The sequence below is a fragment of the Notolepis coatsorum genome, assembly GCF_963971535.1.
Source record: "Notolepis coatsorum genome assembly, chromosome: 3".
NCBI lineage: Eukaryota > Metazoa > Chordata > Actinopteri > Aulopiformes > Paralepididae > Notolepis > Notolepis coatsorum.
The window spans coordinates 1,672,757-1,687,756 of record NC_140167.1 but is presented as its reverse complement, the minus strand read 5'-3'; the positions used below and the strand labels follow the sequence as shown (position 1 = coordinate 1,687,756).

At 50.9% G+C, this 15,000-nt stretch overlaps 1 protein-coding gene across 1 annotated transcript in view; it reads left to right on the top strand.

Moving 5' to 3' along the window:
- Positions 1-15,000, top strand: part of LOC311225104 (DNA (cytosine-5)-methyltransferase 3A-like) — a gene marked incomplete at its 5' end in the record, with an annotated part of 142,360 nt that overhangs the window by 5,936 nt on the left and 121,424 nt on the right. The window contains one exon of the mRNA XM_084310310.1: positions 9,646-9,759. Within this exon, the coding sequence (XP_084166436.1) occupies positions 9,646-9,759 (114 nt within the window). The remainder of the gene's footprint in view (positions 1-9,645; positions 9,760-15,000) is intronic.

Sequence of the window (15,000 nt, the reverse complement as noted above, 5' to 3'; positions counted from 1 at the left end):
GTCTAGCAGCCTCTATACCTCTCTGTTTCAGTCCTGTTCTCATTCTAGCAGCCTCTATACCTCTCTGTTTCAGTCCTGTTCTCATTCTAGCAGCCTCTATACCTCTCTGTTTCAGTCCTGTTCTCATTCTAGCAGCCTCTATACCTCTCTGTTTCAGTCCTGTTCTCATTCTAGCAGCCTCTATACCTCTGTTTCAGCCCTGTTCTCATTCTAGCAGCCTCTATACCTCTCTGTTTCAGTCCTGTTCTCATTCTAGCAGCCTCTATACCTCTGTTTCAGTCCTGTTCTCATTCTAGCAGCCTCTATACCTCTGTTTCAGTCCTGTTCTCATTCTAGCAGCCTCTATACCTCTGTTTCAGTCCTGTTCTCATTCTAGCAGCTTCTATACCTCTCTGTTTCAGTCCTGTTCTCATTCTAGCAGCCTCTATACCTCTCTGTTTCAGTCCTGTTCTCATTCTAGCAGCCTCTATACCTCTGTTTCAGTCCTGTTCTCATTCTAGCAGCCTCTATACCTCTCTGTTTCAGTCCTGTTCTCATTCTAGCAGCCTCTATACCTCTCTGTTTCAGTCCTGTTCTCAGTCTAGCAGCCTCTATACCTCTGTTTCAGTCCTGTTCTCATTCTAGCAGCCTCTATACCTCTCTGTTTCAGTCCTGTTCTCATTCTAGCAGCCTCTAAACCTCTGTTTCAGTCCTGTTCTCATTCTAGCAGCCTCTATACCTCTCTGTTTCAGTCCTGTTCTCATTCTAGCAGCCTCTACACCTCTCTGTTTCAGTCCTGTTCTCATTCTAGCAGCCTCTAAACCTCTGTTTCAGTCCTGTTCTCATTCTAGCAGCCTCTAAACCTCTGTTTCAGTCCTGTTCTCATTCTAACAGCCTCTATACCTCTGTTTCAATGCTGTTCTCATTCTAGCAGCCTCTATACCTCTGTTTCAGTCCTGTTCTCATTCTAGCAGCCTCTATACCTCTCTGTTTCAGTCCTGTTCTCATTCTAGCAGCCTCTATACCTCTCTGTTTCAGTCCTGTTCTCATTCTAGCAGCCTCTATACCTCTGTTTCAGTCCTGTTCTCATTCTAGCAGCCTCTATACCTCTGTTTCAGTCCTGTTCTCATTCTAGCAGCCTCTATACCCCTCTGTTTCAGTCCTGTTCTCATTCTAGCAGCCTCTATACCTCTGTTTCAGTCCTGTTCTCATTCTAGCAGCCTCTACACCTCTCTGTTTCAGTCCTGTTCTCATTCTAGCAGCCTCTATACCTCTCTGTTTCAGTCCTGTTCTCATTCTAGCAGCCTCTACACCCTTCTATTTTTAATTAATCATTTTAGAATAGTCTACTGTTCTTAAGACCGAATATTCGAAAATTCAATTCATTACAAACATGGACCGAATGGAAGAAAGACTGGCAGAAAATATAGACATTTGTACGACACAACGCAGCACGGCCACCTAGTGGTTCGGCGGTGTACTGCAACCCACGCGTTAAACTGACGTGGAAGTATGTCGGTCTAGCTCCAACACGGGAAATATCTGCGACGTTGAAGCATATCTCAGACTTTAGTACAGCCGGCCCATCAGAGAACCACATGTTTATGGTTTTAACAACACAGGACCGTTAAGTCTTCTGGGACACTGTCCAAATGAAGAGGGTTTAAACCCACACGACCCCAGTGTTCATGGTTTAGATGCGTCCCAATCTGACATGAAAGGACTCGTCGTCCTGGGACTCCGCGGACCGTCGCTGGATCCTCTCCGCTCCTCAGCGGAGACTCTTCGGGACGCAACACAGCTTGACCTTTGACATTCTTTTCTTCTTTTTTTTATTGTTATTTTTATTCGAAGTTAGGCACAACATCAGTGTCAGTTCACATCTGTACTGTATCTGTACATATTTTCTTTAAACATACACATAAAAAACAGACATCGGAAATTCTTGGCTATTTTTATTGGCGTCACTTCTGCCTTTTTTTCCCAGTACGACAAGTGACGCATTTTGAAGTCTTGAAGATAAATAAATGAATACAAATACATTATTTGTTTCTCTAGTACATCTGCCCAAAAATACAGCTGCAATCGCTTTCAATGATCTTCTTTTGATCGTTAGCCGAGCCTCCGCTGCTGAACCTAAGCCTCGGACAAACAGTAACGGTTAACCAGGCTGACTCAGTAATGGTTAACCAGGCTGACTCAGTAATGGTTAACCAGGCTGACTCAGTGATGGTTAACCAGGCTGACTCAGTGATGGTTAACCAGGCTGACTCAGTAACGGTTAACCAGGCTGACTCAGTAATGGTTAACCAGGCTGACTCAGTAATGGTTAACCAGGCTGACTCAGTGATGGTTAACCAGGCTGACTCAGTAATGGTTAACCAGGCTGACTCAGTAATGGTTAACCAGGCTGACTCAGTGATGGTTAACCAGGCTGACTCAGTAACGGTTAACCAGGCTGACTCAGTAACGGTTAACCAGGCTGACTCAGTAATGGTTAACCAGGCTGACTCAGTAATGGTTAACCAGGCTGACTCAGTAATGGTTAACCAGGCTGACTCAGTGATGGTTAACCAGGCTGACTCAGTGATGGTTAACCAGGCTGACTCAGTAATGGTTAACCAGGCTGACTCAGTAATGGTTAACCAGGCTGACTCAGTGATGGTTAACCAGGCTGACTCAGTGATGGTTAACCAGGCTGACTCAGTAATGGTTAACCAGGCAGCTGACTCAGTAATGGTTAACCAGGCTGACTCAGTAATGGTTAACCAGGCTGACTCAGTAATGGTTAACCAGGCTGACTCAGTAATGGTTAACCAGGCTGACTCAGTAATGGTTAACCAGGCTGACTCAGTAATGGTTAACCAGGCTGACTCAGTAATGGTTAACCAGGCTGACTCAGTAATGGTTAACCAGGCAGCTGACTCAGTAATGGTTAACCAGGCTGACTCAGTAATGGTTAACGTTAGGTTATGATTATAACCAAGTTCTGTTAGTTAGGGGCGATGCTTGGCATCGCTACTGCACTATCTCGCGTACGTGCACGCGTACTGAATAAACCACAAATGTACCTCTAATACCAGTATTAGTCTGACCACACCCCTCATCAGCTTACCTTCATAAGCAGGTGTGTGGTCACCTGCTCTCCTCCTTCCCAAGCTTTCACCACAAGGTGAGGACAAGGGCTGCAGCGGCGTCCGATGCCAAGCATCGCCCCTAACTAACAGAACTTGGTTATAATCATAACCTAACGTTCTGTATCGTTAGTGGCTTAGCTTGGCATCGCTACTGCACAAGGGAGGCCAAGCGGAGCCACTTGGCTGACAAATACACCCCGCTGACAGCCCCCCAAAACCATCAGAACAGGGAGGGCCGAGCCCCCCCGACCCCCCCTAATGGAGGGTAGCCCCCCTATTAGGGACGTCACGGGAGGGCGACGGACCCGACCGTGCGAAGAGGCACTCAAGCAACTCAACGCACAGGGTGAGCAGACCGTGGCTTGACCCCACGACTACACACACGCACAACCCGCATGCCACCCGGGAACGAACGGAGGAACAACCTCGTTACTGCCCCCAGAATCACGGGGTCAAGGGCAAACCCAACCCCGTGGCAAGGCCGTAGCAGCGGAGCACGAAGGAAGACCCAGACCCACCAAAAGGACTGGACTCCCTGGAATGGGGGCCCGGAGAAGTCCATGATGCCAGCATCAAGACCCCACCAGGTGGGCACGTAGTGCCCCGCCCCCCACATCGCCAGCGTATTCGGACAAAGGCCCCTCAGTTACTGCACCTGGTATTCCCAGGCGGAACCAACCAGGCCAGAACCTGCCCAGCTTCCGAGATCGGACGAGACCGGGCGTGTTCAGGTCGGTATGGCCGTAAGCCGAGCGGGCCCCGTCCCCCCAATAGTACACCGCCTGGCACACTGACCCTGCAGAATAGGCAGTCAGCATGGCCGTAAGCACACAAAAAAGGTTAACCAACGGAAGCAGGCAGCGCACCGGGGAAAAACCAGGCCACAGGCTGTTAACCCTAGCCTGGAGACTGCGGACGAGACAGGCGCCAGAGGGGACAGCTGAACACAGCCGCCCCGGCGGAAGGAGCGTAAGCTGGCGGTGTTGCATGACCAAGCCTCCATTTAACAACCCCCACCCAGAGGGGTCGAGGCAGAGAAGGCTGACACGATTGGCAGACGTCATGAACGTGCAGGGGCACCCTCAAACGGTGAACCCGGGAGTTGACACTGCTCCAACACACCAGGGAATCAACCACCTCGGTGTTACCCAATGCGGTGGTTGTTCCTATAACCCCTCAAGAAAAAACTCCAAAACACACCTGCGGGTATACACCGGCTATACCGCAGTACAAGTGTTTCAGTTTCCAAAAAGGGTTAACCCAGGCCTACGGGTCGCAAACATCACTTCGGACCGGGCCTGGCGGTACGGGAAGCACAGGGTCACCAGAGGAGGTCAAAAAACCACCCCCACAGGCCCCTCTTCGCCATGCGTGAGAGAGGAGCGAAAAATAATGGAGAACCAGCCCCTAAGCACACCGTACCTGGTATTCCCCGGCGGTCTCCCAACCAAGTACTAACCAGGACCAACCTGTGTAGCGGCCGAGATCCGACGAGATCGAGCGCGTACAGAATGGCATGGCTGTAAGCCATGACGACAGTGCTGAGTAAAAACATACCCAACCAGGGTCTCCATAGCGCTTAACCCTGTGACACCCAGACCGACCTGGCATTTTTCCCCCTGAAAAAAGCCCAAGTCCCTCAGGGTACCAGAACAGCAGATCTGCATCCCCGGCGGACAACGGGTTCAACTGATCTGGACCAGCGTGACCAGAACCAGTCCCGTGCCCTAACCACGCCGACATGCCTACTCCAGGAGAAGGGCAGATATGCGTGTCGATCTTAACATGAAAAGAAGGCGCCACCCAGACGTCGGGACGAACCGCGCCTGGTGGCCCACCCCAAGGGCGTGAGACCCCACTACATATGTTCAGATCCATCCCGTCATCATCCCCCAGACATGAACGAGAATCCGTCGACAACCCACCCAGGTCATGGGATGTGGTCGCCGGAAGAGGAAAAACCCCCATCTCAGTTGCTTTATAAAAACGCTGTTTCAACCACAAGCAACTAAGGCGTGCCAGTCAATCGCCTGTTTACAGCGAGCTAGCACTATACGTGCGTCGGGACACACCCCCATCAATGAACAGGCTATTTAGACCTGTCATTGAATCCCCAAGTCGCCCAGGGGAACGACAAGAGGGGTGTGACACTCCCTAACTCCAACACTTCTGGAATAGAAAGAAGGAAGCATCAACAGTATGTATCCCAGTCTACACAGCCGGGGTAAAAAATGTTCACATTTTTACATCCCACCACCCTCCCATAGGAAAGAGACGGGGATCCCCAGAGAGACTTCCCACGCGAGCTGTACAGATTGAAAAGAATATATTGCACCTTGAGCCATGTAAAAAACTGGTTTTAGGGCCTCCGGGGAAGAGGCACCGAACCCATACACACTCAATAAACGAATTGAATCGAATATACATACAATAGAAAAGGACCCTTCTAGAGGGTCCACTCACTTTGACAATCTGAGGAGGAAGGCTCTGTACTCTGATGGAGGCTTCCTCACATGGAAGAAGGAGTCCGAACTCACAGAAGGCCTGAGTAGGCGCTTGGTGAGGAGGAGCCCTGACCACCCCCCCTGAAAACAGATCCATCACATGGACCTGAACAGCACACGGAAGTCCTACCAACAGAGACGCGCACGGTGACGTACTCTATGGCGGGGGAATTCCTGCGGTGCACACGCCCAATATACCAGGCCGTGGGACCAGGAACTCCCCCCCCCCCCCCCCCCCCCCCCCCCCCGTAACGTGCCGAACCGCCACGTGACGGGAACCTTGAAGGACAGGGGGTGTACCCCTGACCGACAGAACAATGGGGAGAGGAAAGGTTACCAGTTCACCCCTTTACGACCCCACACCCATGATACGACGTAACGACAAAAAGAGAATATGACAGTCATAGTCAGCTCTATGAAGCGTTTCACAGCTCCACACAGCGCACGAGCTAACCTGCTATCTGATTTTTACTAAGGAAAAACACAGAATAGAGAGGGCTCTAAGAACCCCGGTCCAACATACACATGTGCTTCTGTGGCCAGTACAACCCAGTTGTAGGTCACATGACACACACAACCCATCATCACCTACAAAAAATGGCAAAAACACTCAACAGAGGAACGCCGTTTTTTTCACAATGAGAGAATACATCATTCTTGATTAGTATCGACCACAGGCCTTGCTAAGCACACATGACAGCAACCAAACCAATTTCCCTTTAGGAAATAAGTTTCTCCAGCAGATTTAGCACAACCTCAGCAATCAAGCTGAGAGTTACATCGTATCCCTACCACACAAAAGACACAAATAATGCACAACATGTCTGATAGGAGGTGATAAAGTCCCCAGGGAACCGGGGGGGGAAACACAATCCTCCTATTTTACCCTCAATACGGCCAGTTAAAACAGGAAAACCTGTTAATGTGTGAACTCACTGTTCATTGTCATTACAGTCTGAGAAAGAACATTCTTTTACTCACTCGTCACCAAGCATAGCTTCATAGGTTAGTTGCCTTAGTAGTGAGTACACGGTACACATAAACACCATGATGTTTCTCACACAACAACCAGATCAATACATCACGATCTGCACGGAGAAGCTAACTGCCAGTGACAAAAACAGCTCACACACAACCCGCAACGTATCTCAAATGCATTGCAACAACACACGTTTTGGGAAAAAACACCGTCATTCACAATACATTTAGCAAGGTAAAACCAGAAGACGTGTTATGAGGTCTGGCCAACCCCGTACCTGCCCGGAACGCAGATCAGCGAAGTGCAGTCACAAGCCACCGTAGAACACAGCCGTCCCGTGTTGTTCGATCCGGGCAGCGTCGCCGCTCCACCAGTCGCTACAGTCCTCTTTGTTGACGCAATCCCCGTCTAGGCTCAGGCAGGGTCGACGAACATCCCCTGTCAAGGATGACGTCGTGGTCAAGAGTGTAAAACATGTTAAAATCAAAGCACGTTCAACAGAATAGCATCAAGCTAACGGCTGCTCCAACCGTTCGGGTGCTATTGCTTCCGCTCGCGAGACGCCGATCTACGACGCACGCGATCAGGAGCGAGCTCCCGGCGGCGCGCGAGAAGCCAAGCTACCCCGCGCCAGGCCACCGACCGGCTAACCGTAAGCTATGAACATGTAAACAATGACATAACACTCACCCAGACAGGCCGCCGTTCTGAACCCTCCTCACTTTTTAAGAGAAAAGAGAAAACAAGACGTCAACACCGCTTCACAACGGTGAACTTACCACGTCCGGCGGAATCAGCACAGTACCAACTGGCCTGTATAGCTGACTTTGAACATGAATCTGCCGCTATCGCACATTACATGCACATATCCCCTCGTGAAGGAATACTCTCATTTGGATATGAAAGATGGGGTCTTAACACGGTGACAGAGAGAATCCACTCGTCCAGAACACACAGGGATCACCAGTGTCAATGGTCGCGGCCCACTAGTTAAAACTATAATGGTCGCCAGACCAAGGCCTTCTGTCGCCTAGACGGCTAAACAAAGGACCCTAGCCTGGGGCCGGTTTCCATAAACTTTGTCAAGTAGCCCCCATAGCACTAACAGACAAGTGGAGCCCGCCAGCAAACACTACTCACCCAACCTGGAACGCACCGCTCCTCACAACAGCGGCATGTCCGACAGTTCAGCTGTGGCCTGACAGGTTTCACCCCAACAAACACAGCAAGGAACTGCAGTTGAGAAGCATGCAGCGGCGTGCTCCCAATACGAAAACCGGTGGAGGGTTTGTAGAATGATCATCATCTTCTAGACACTCCAGTACGAAGACAATATCGCCGTATTTTCTCGAAAATAGTGAGAGAGAAAATAAAGATATGATGTCAACGTATCCTTGTTTCCCAAGCTGTTCCTAATCCAATTTCTTCCATCATGGTGTCAAGTGTGGGGATCTACCGAGGCACCTCTTCCTTGTGGTGAAAGCGAGAAGGAGGAGAGCAGGTGACCACACACCTGCTTATGAAGGTAAGCTGATGAGGGGTGTGGTCAGACTAATACTGGTATTAGAGGTACATTTGTGGTTTATTCAGTACGCGTGCACGTACGCGAGATAGTGCAGTAGCGATGCCAAGCTAAGCCACTAACGATACAGAACCAGGCTGACTCAGTAATGGTTAACCAGGCTGACTCAGTAATGGTTAACCAGGCTGACTCAGTAACGGTTAACCAGGGAGAGAGTCCCATCTCTAGGAGCGACTGATTGATTGATTGAAAACTTTATTAACAGATTGCAGAATGGGTACAGTACAGTACAGCTCAATACACACAATTGTTAAGGGGATGCAGACCAGAGAAAGACTTTCGTCTTGTTTACATCAGGGTCCCCCATTTTCAATTCATAATGACGTTAATTAATGACATACACAACATACAGATATATATCATGACATTTATGACATACATGACATACAGGTATACAGTACTGTTACATTTGTGACATACAATATATGCAAATATACTGTGCAGTACTGTTAAACAGAGATCCTAACAGATAATATATACATACGAGGGGGACTCACATCCTCTTCTTTAATAAGGACCCGGCCTTGCCTTATAAATACCCCCTGCCCCCCGGTTAGTTTATTAATCTCACAATTTTCTGTAATTAATCTAGATTATAAATTAGAAATAAAAACAACCCAGGCCTATGTTGAAGTGCAGATTGGCTTAGAGGACGATAATGTCTTGTATGAACTACCAGTAATATAAATCATATTAACAGCAAAAATGTGTTCCATCTTCATGTCAGATGATTTTCAAAAAGGTGAACGAGTCGATGCAAAAAAAGAACAAGCAAAGATACTGCTGAAAGTTCAGAACGTTGAACAATTTTCACTCCATAGATTAATCTAGATTCATTTCTTTTAACGCTTTAAATAATTTAATCTCCAAAGTTAAAGCATTAACTTTGACAGCTCGGGAGGTAGAGCAGTCGTCTGGTAATCCGGAGGTTCCCGGTTCGATTCCCGCTCCTCCCCCGGGCAGCGTGTCGAAGTGTCCTTGAGCAAGACACTTAACCCCTAATTGCTCCCGATGAGTCGCCTCCGCTGTCGGTGAGTGAATGTGTGAGTGAATGTGTGAGTGAATGGGTAAAGAATGTGAGGAACAAATTGTAAAGCGCTTTGGATAAAAGAGCTAAATAAATGCACCGTTTACGAGCGCGCCTTTGCGGATTTACGCGGACCGGTCCGGGTGTGGTGCGTCTGGTCTGTGTTTAACCCTCTCACTACCACACTACCAAAATGGTTAACCCTTGCTTTCACTGCGACAATACAGAAGGTTAACCCTTTCAATGCCGCACGACTGTGCGTCTGGCCTCAGGTGCGGTGGTGCGCCTGGTCCTGTGTGAAATGAAAAATAGTGCTCGGAAAACTACTTGAAAATCCTTACATTTCATTTTGCACCAACTGTGGGAAGCCTGGTCCGTGTTTAAGCCTTGTGTCTTCCTGCTCCGTGTTTAAGCCTTTAACCCTTCCTGGTCCGCAGAGTGAGAGGAGCGCCGTACTGGACGTCGAGGAGCTGAGGACCGAGGAGAAGCCGGTCAGAAACAGCGGCCCGTGTAAAGCTGACCGGCCGGGGAGGAAACGCAAGCCGCTCCCAGTGAGTACATGGCCTCCGCGCTGCGGAGGAATACACCATCCCATAATACACGTGATACACACAGTTATATTGGAATTGAAAATAAAGTATTATTTTTTGTATTATTTTAAAACCCTTTCACTGCCACACGACAGAAGGTTAGCCCTTTACTATCACTGTGAGGTTTTGTCCATTGCTCACCTACTCGCTCTGTTCCTTTAAGCCTACTCGCTCTGTTCCTTTAAGCCTACTCGCTCTGTTCCTTTAGTTTCTGTTAATCAATTCCCTGTCTCCTCACTTCACTAGCCCCCACCCTCGCGTTCGTTTGCTCTCAGCAGCCACACCCTTGGACTACCTGTCATTATGTGTTTGATTGGTCTGGTGCCGAACACTCACTTCTAGTTTCAAGTATCAATTACCTTCACGCACCTGATGTGCATTCTAATTAGTTCCCCTGTGGGCTTTAAGTACCTCGCTCTTCCCCTCTGTCCCTTGTCGGGTCGTGCCGAATCATTCCGTATCATATTCTCTATCACCAAGACTCCTTCGGGAGGTCCTCTGTCTGTTTATGCTGTTTTCATCTCCGGCGTGAGATGCGCTCCAGCCTTCGCCTCCTGTCGCCGTTGCCTGAGGGAGACACTGGACTGCGCTCTCTAAACTTCCACGGGAGGTATCCCAGTGTTCCACTTCAGACCTCCGCGCAGCAGACGTCCTGACGCGCATCCAGACCTCCGCGCAGCAGACGTCCTGACGCGCATCCAGACCTCCGCGCAGCAGACGCCCAGACGCGCATCCAGACCTCCGCGCAGCAGACGTCCTGACGCGCATCCAGACCTCCGCGCAGCAGACGCCCAGACGCGCATCCAGACCTCCGCGCAGCAGACGCGCTCTTCACTCCAGACGCGCATCGCTTCCTAATACTCTACGGGAGGATGCGTCTCTCCGAGCCGGCGCGCTCTTCCGCGCAGACGCGCTCTCCACTCCAGACGCGCATTCAGACGCACTCCAGATGCGTCCTCCGTACCGGCGCGTACTCCAAGCAGACGCGCACCCCTCAGACCTCCGCGCCAGATGCGCCCTCCGTACCGGCGCGTACTCCAAGCAGTCGCGCACCACTCAGACCTCCGCGCCAGATGCGCCCTCCGTACCGGCGCGCACTCCAAGCAGTCGCGCACCACTCAGACCTCCGCGCCAGATGCGCCCTTCGTACCGGCGCGTACTCCAAGCTGTCGCGCACCACTCAGTCCTCCGCTTGGACAACCCGTTTCCCGTGGCGACGCGCTCGCTCCGTTTTGTTCCAACGCTCTTTACGCACAGCGCCTGGGTGAGTTTTTATGACTGTCTTTGATCCTATCCGTTTTTCGTGTGTTTATATAACACTGAAGATTTCCTGCTTTTTATCAGACAGTCACTCACCCAGCGTTCAGCTTTTTTGGATTGTTTCATTGGGATAATATTTTGGCCTTAACATCGCTCACTGTGTGTTTACACACCGAGGATATTATCACTTGGATTTGTATTTTGGGACTTCGCTCACAGTGTTTATTTTGCACCGAAGATTTCTATCACGTGGAATTGTGTTTGGGACGTTACTCACAGTGTGCATATACACCGAAGATTCAGTCACTTGGATTACTCTGTTTTTGGGTACAAGTCACCTCTCCTGTCACCTGCTCTGTTCCAACTGCACTCTGAGCTAACTCGCTCCCTCTCTCCCTCTCGGTCCCGCTACCACCTCGGAGATTCTGCCGAGAGAAGTCTGCAGAGCGGCACTGACGTCCACCGTCTGCTTCCTCAGACGAACCATCCCGGGAGAAGCTGCAGAGCAGCAACATTCTTTAATGCTTGTTTCCAAGGCCTTACCCTGTTTTCTTACATTTACATTTACATTTAGTCATTTAGCTGACGCTTTTATCCAAAGCGACTTACAAGTTCTGTGCGACAAGACAGCAAGAAGGGTATAACTCTATCAGCTGAGTAACAATGTTCATCAAAGTGTTGCGTGTTACAGTGTAGGTTAGTTTATTAGGACAAGTGCATGACATTAAGGTTAGTCGGGGTTAGATTTTTTTTTTTTTTTTTATCATTTCAGATAATGGTTGAAGAAGTGAGTCTTTAGTCGACGGCGAAAGATTGGACGGGATTCGGCTGTCCTAACTGGGATGGGTAGTTCATTCCACCATTGTGGGGCAAGGACTGAGAATAGGCGGCTTCTCTTTGATGACCCTCCGGGAACTTGGATAGGAGTAGATCTGAGGCGGCCAGAAGACGCAGAGCGTAGGGGTCTTGAGGGTGTGTAGTTAGAGACCATTGACCGGAGGTAGGCGGGAGCGGTTCCCTTTGCCGCACGGTATGCTAGGTCGAGGGCCTTGAAGCGGATACGTGCAGCAATGGGGAGCCAGTGCAGGTCCCTAAGAAGTGGGGTGACATGGGCTGACTTCGGTAGGTTTGAGATCAGGCGGGCCGCTGCATTTTGAATGAGTTGAAGAGGCTTGGTATGCAGCTCCTGCAGCTCCTGCAGCTCCTGCCCTCGCCCTGTTCCAAGGCCTTACCCTGTTTCCCCACTCTAGTCCTCCTAGTCCTCCCTGTCCCCAGCCCGCCTCCGCGGGCCTCTGTCCCTGTTTCCCCACTCTAGTCCTCCTAGTCCTCCCTGTCCCCAGCCCGCCTCCGCGGGCCTCTGTCCCTGTTTTCTCCTCCTAGTCCTCCTAGTCCTCCCTGTCCTGTCCTCCTAGTCCTCCCTGTTCCTGCCTTGTCCCTTGCCCCGGCCCTGTTCCGTTAGCCTTCCCTTAGCCTTCCCCTTGGCCAGCTCGCCTCTTAAAGGCACTGTGCCTATTTTCCCCTTTCTTGTTTTCTAGTATTTTGTGTTCTCCCTTAAAGGGACAGTGCCGTTTTCTGTGTGTTTCAATAAATGCCCAGTTCTTGGCTTACTCTCATACCTGTCTTGTGTTGTGCGATTGGGGTCGGTTACAAACCATAACAGTACGACCCGACCAATCGACGACCCCAGCCAGCACAGACGGTGTATGTGAGTTTGCCTTTTTTTTTTGTTCCCTCTAGTTCCCCTGTTAGTTAGCCCTGTTAGCTCCCCTGTTAGCTTGTTGACTCCCCTGTTTGCTTCCCTGTTAGCCTCGTTAGCTCCCCTGCAGCTTGTTAGGCCTCTACTACCAGCAGAGCCCCTGTAGCTAGCCATGCCCAGGCAGCTAACCCGGTCCCTCTGCATGGCCTCCACTTTTTGTGTAGCCTTCCCACTGCTAGGACTGCTCCTTCAGCTAGCAGGGTCAGTTTCCCCACTGCTAGGACTGCCCCTTCAGCTAGCAAGGTCAGTTTTCTCCCACTGCTAGGACTGCCCTTTCAGCTAGCAAGGTCAGTTTTTCTCCCACTGCTAGGACTGCCCCTTCAGCTAGCAAGGTCAGGTTGCTCCCTCTGCTAGGACTGCCCCTTCAGCTAGCAAGGTCAGTTTTCTCTCACTGCTAGGACTGGCCCTTCAGCTAGCAGGGTCAGTTTCCCACTGCTAGGACTGCCCTTTCAGCTAGCAAGGTCAGTTTTCTCCCACTGCTAGGACTGCCCCTTCAGCTAGCAAGGTCAGTTTTTCCCACTGCTAGGACTGCCCTTTCAGCTAGCAAGGTCAGTTTTTTCCCACTGCTAGGACTGCCCTTTCAGCTAGCAGGGTCAGCTTTTTCCCACTACTAGGACTGCCCTTTCAGCTAGCAAGGTCAGTTTTCCCACTGCTAGGACTGCCCTTTCAGCTAGCAAGGTCAGTTTTCCCACTGCTAGGACTGCCCTTTCAGCTAGCAAGGTCAGTTTTCTCACACTGCTAGGACTGCCCCTTCAGCTAGCAAGGTCAGTTCCCCACAGCTAGGACTGTCCTTCCAGCTAGCTTGTTCTCTCATGCTGGTCCAGCCCTGTCTGCCAGCCTAGCTCCGGCAGCTAGCGCAGCCTCTATGTTAATGTAGCAGTACAGCTAGCATAGGCCCTGTAGCTATCAGTGCCCTGGCAGCTACCCTTTCCCTCTGCTAGCCCCTTCCCTGTTCCCCTCTCCAGTGCCCCTGTTCCAGCCCTGTCTGCTAGCCTAGCTCCGGCAGCTAGCGCAGCCTCTATGTTGATGTAGCAGTACAGCTAGCATAGGCCCTGTAGCTATCAGTGCCCTGGCAGCTACCTTCCCTCTGCTAGCCCTTTTCCCGGTGCTCCTCTTAGTTACCCCTCAGCTCCTCTAGTTACCCCTCAGCTCCTCTGGTTACCCCTCAGCTACCCTACTTACCCATCAGCTACCATGGTTACCCCTCAGCTCCTCTGGTTACCCCTCTGCTCCTCTAGTTGCCCCTCAGCTCCTCTGGTGACCCCTCTCCTCCTCTTGTTTACCCCTCGGCTTCCCTGGTTACCCCTCGGCTACCCTGCCCCAGTTGCTAGCCCCACTTTTGTTGTGGCTTCCCCTGCTGGCTTGGCCCAGTACTTTTTGTTTTGTTGCCTTGTTTTGTCCCCTGCCACTCTGTCTGTATTTTTGCGTCGCTGGGTGGCTCCCGTGGAGGGGGGGGTACTGTGAGGTTTTGTCCATTGCTCACCTACTCGCTCTGTTCCTTTAAGCCTACTCGCTCTGTTCCTTTAAGCCTACTCGCTCTGTTCCTTTAGTTTCTGTTAATCAATTCCCTGTCTCCTCACCTCACTAGCCCCCACCCTCGCGTTCGTTTGCTCTCAGCAGCCACACCCTTGGACTACCTGTCATTATGTGTTTGATTGGTCTGGTGCCGAACACTCACTTCTAGTTTCAAGTATCAATTACCTTCACGCACCTGATGTGCATTCTAATTAGTTCCCCTGTGGGCTTTAAGTACCTCGCTCTTCCCCTCTGTCCCTTGTCGGGTCGTGCCGAATCATTCCGTATCATATTCTCTATCACCAAGACTCCTTTGGGAGGTCCTCTGTCTGTTTATGCTGTTTTCATCTCCGGCGTGAGATGCGCTCCAGCCTTCGCCTCCTGTCGCCGTTGCCTGAGGGAGACACTGGACTGCGCTCTCTAAACTTCCACGGGAGGTATCCCAGTGTTCCACTTCAGACCTCCGCGCAGCAGACGTCCTGACGCGCATCCAGACCTCCGCGCAGCAGACGCCCAGACACGCATCCAGACCTCCGCGCAGCAGACGTCCTGACGCGCATCCAGACCGCGCAGCAGACGCCCAGACGCGCATCCAGACCTCCGCGCAGCAGACACGCTCTTCACTCCAGATGCGCATCGCTTCCTAATACTCTACGGGAGGATGCGTCTCT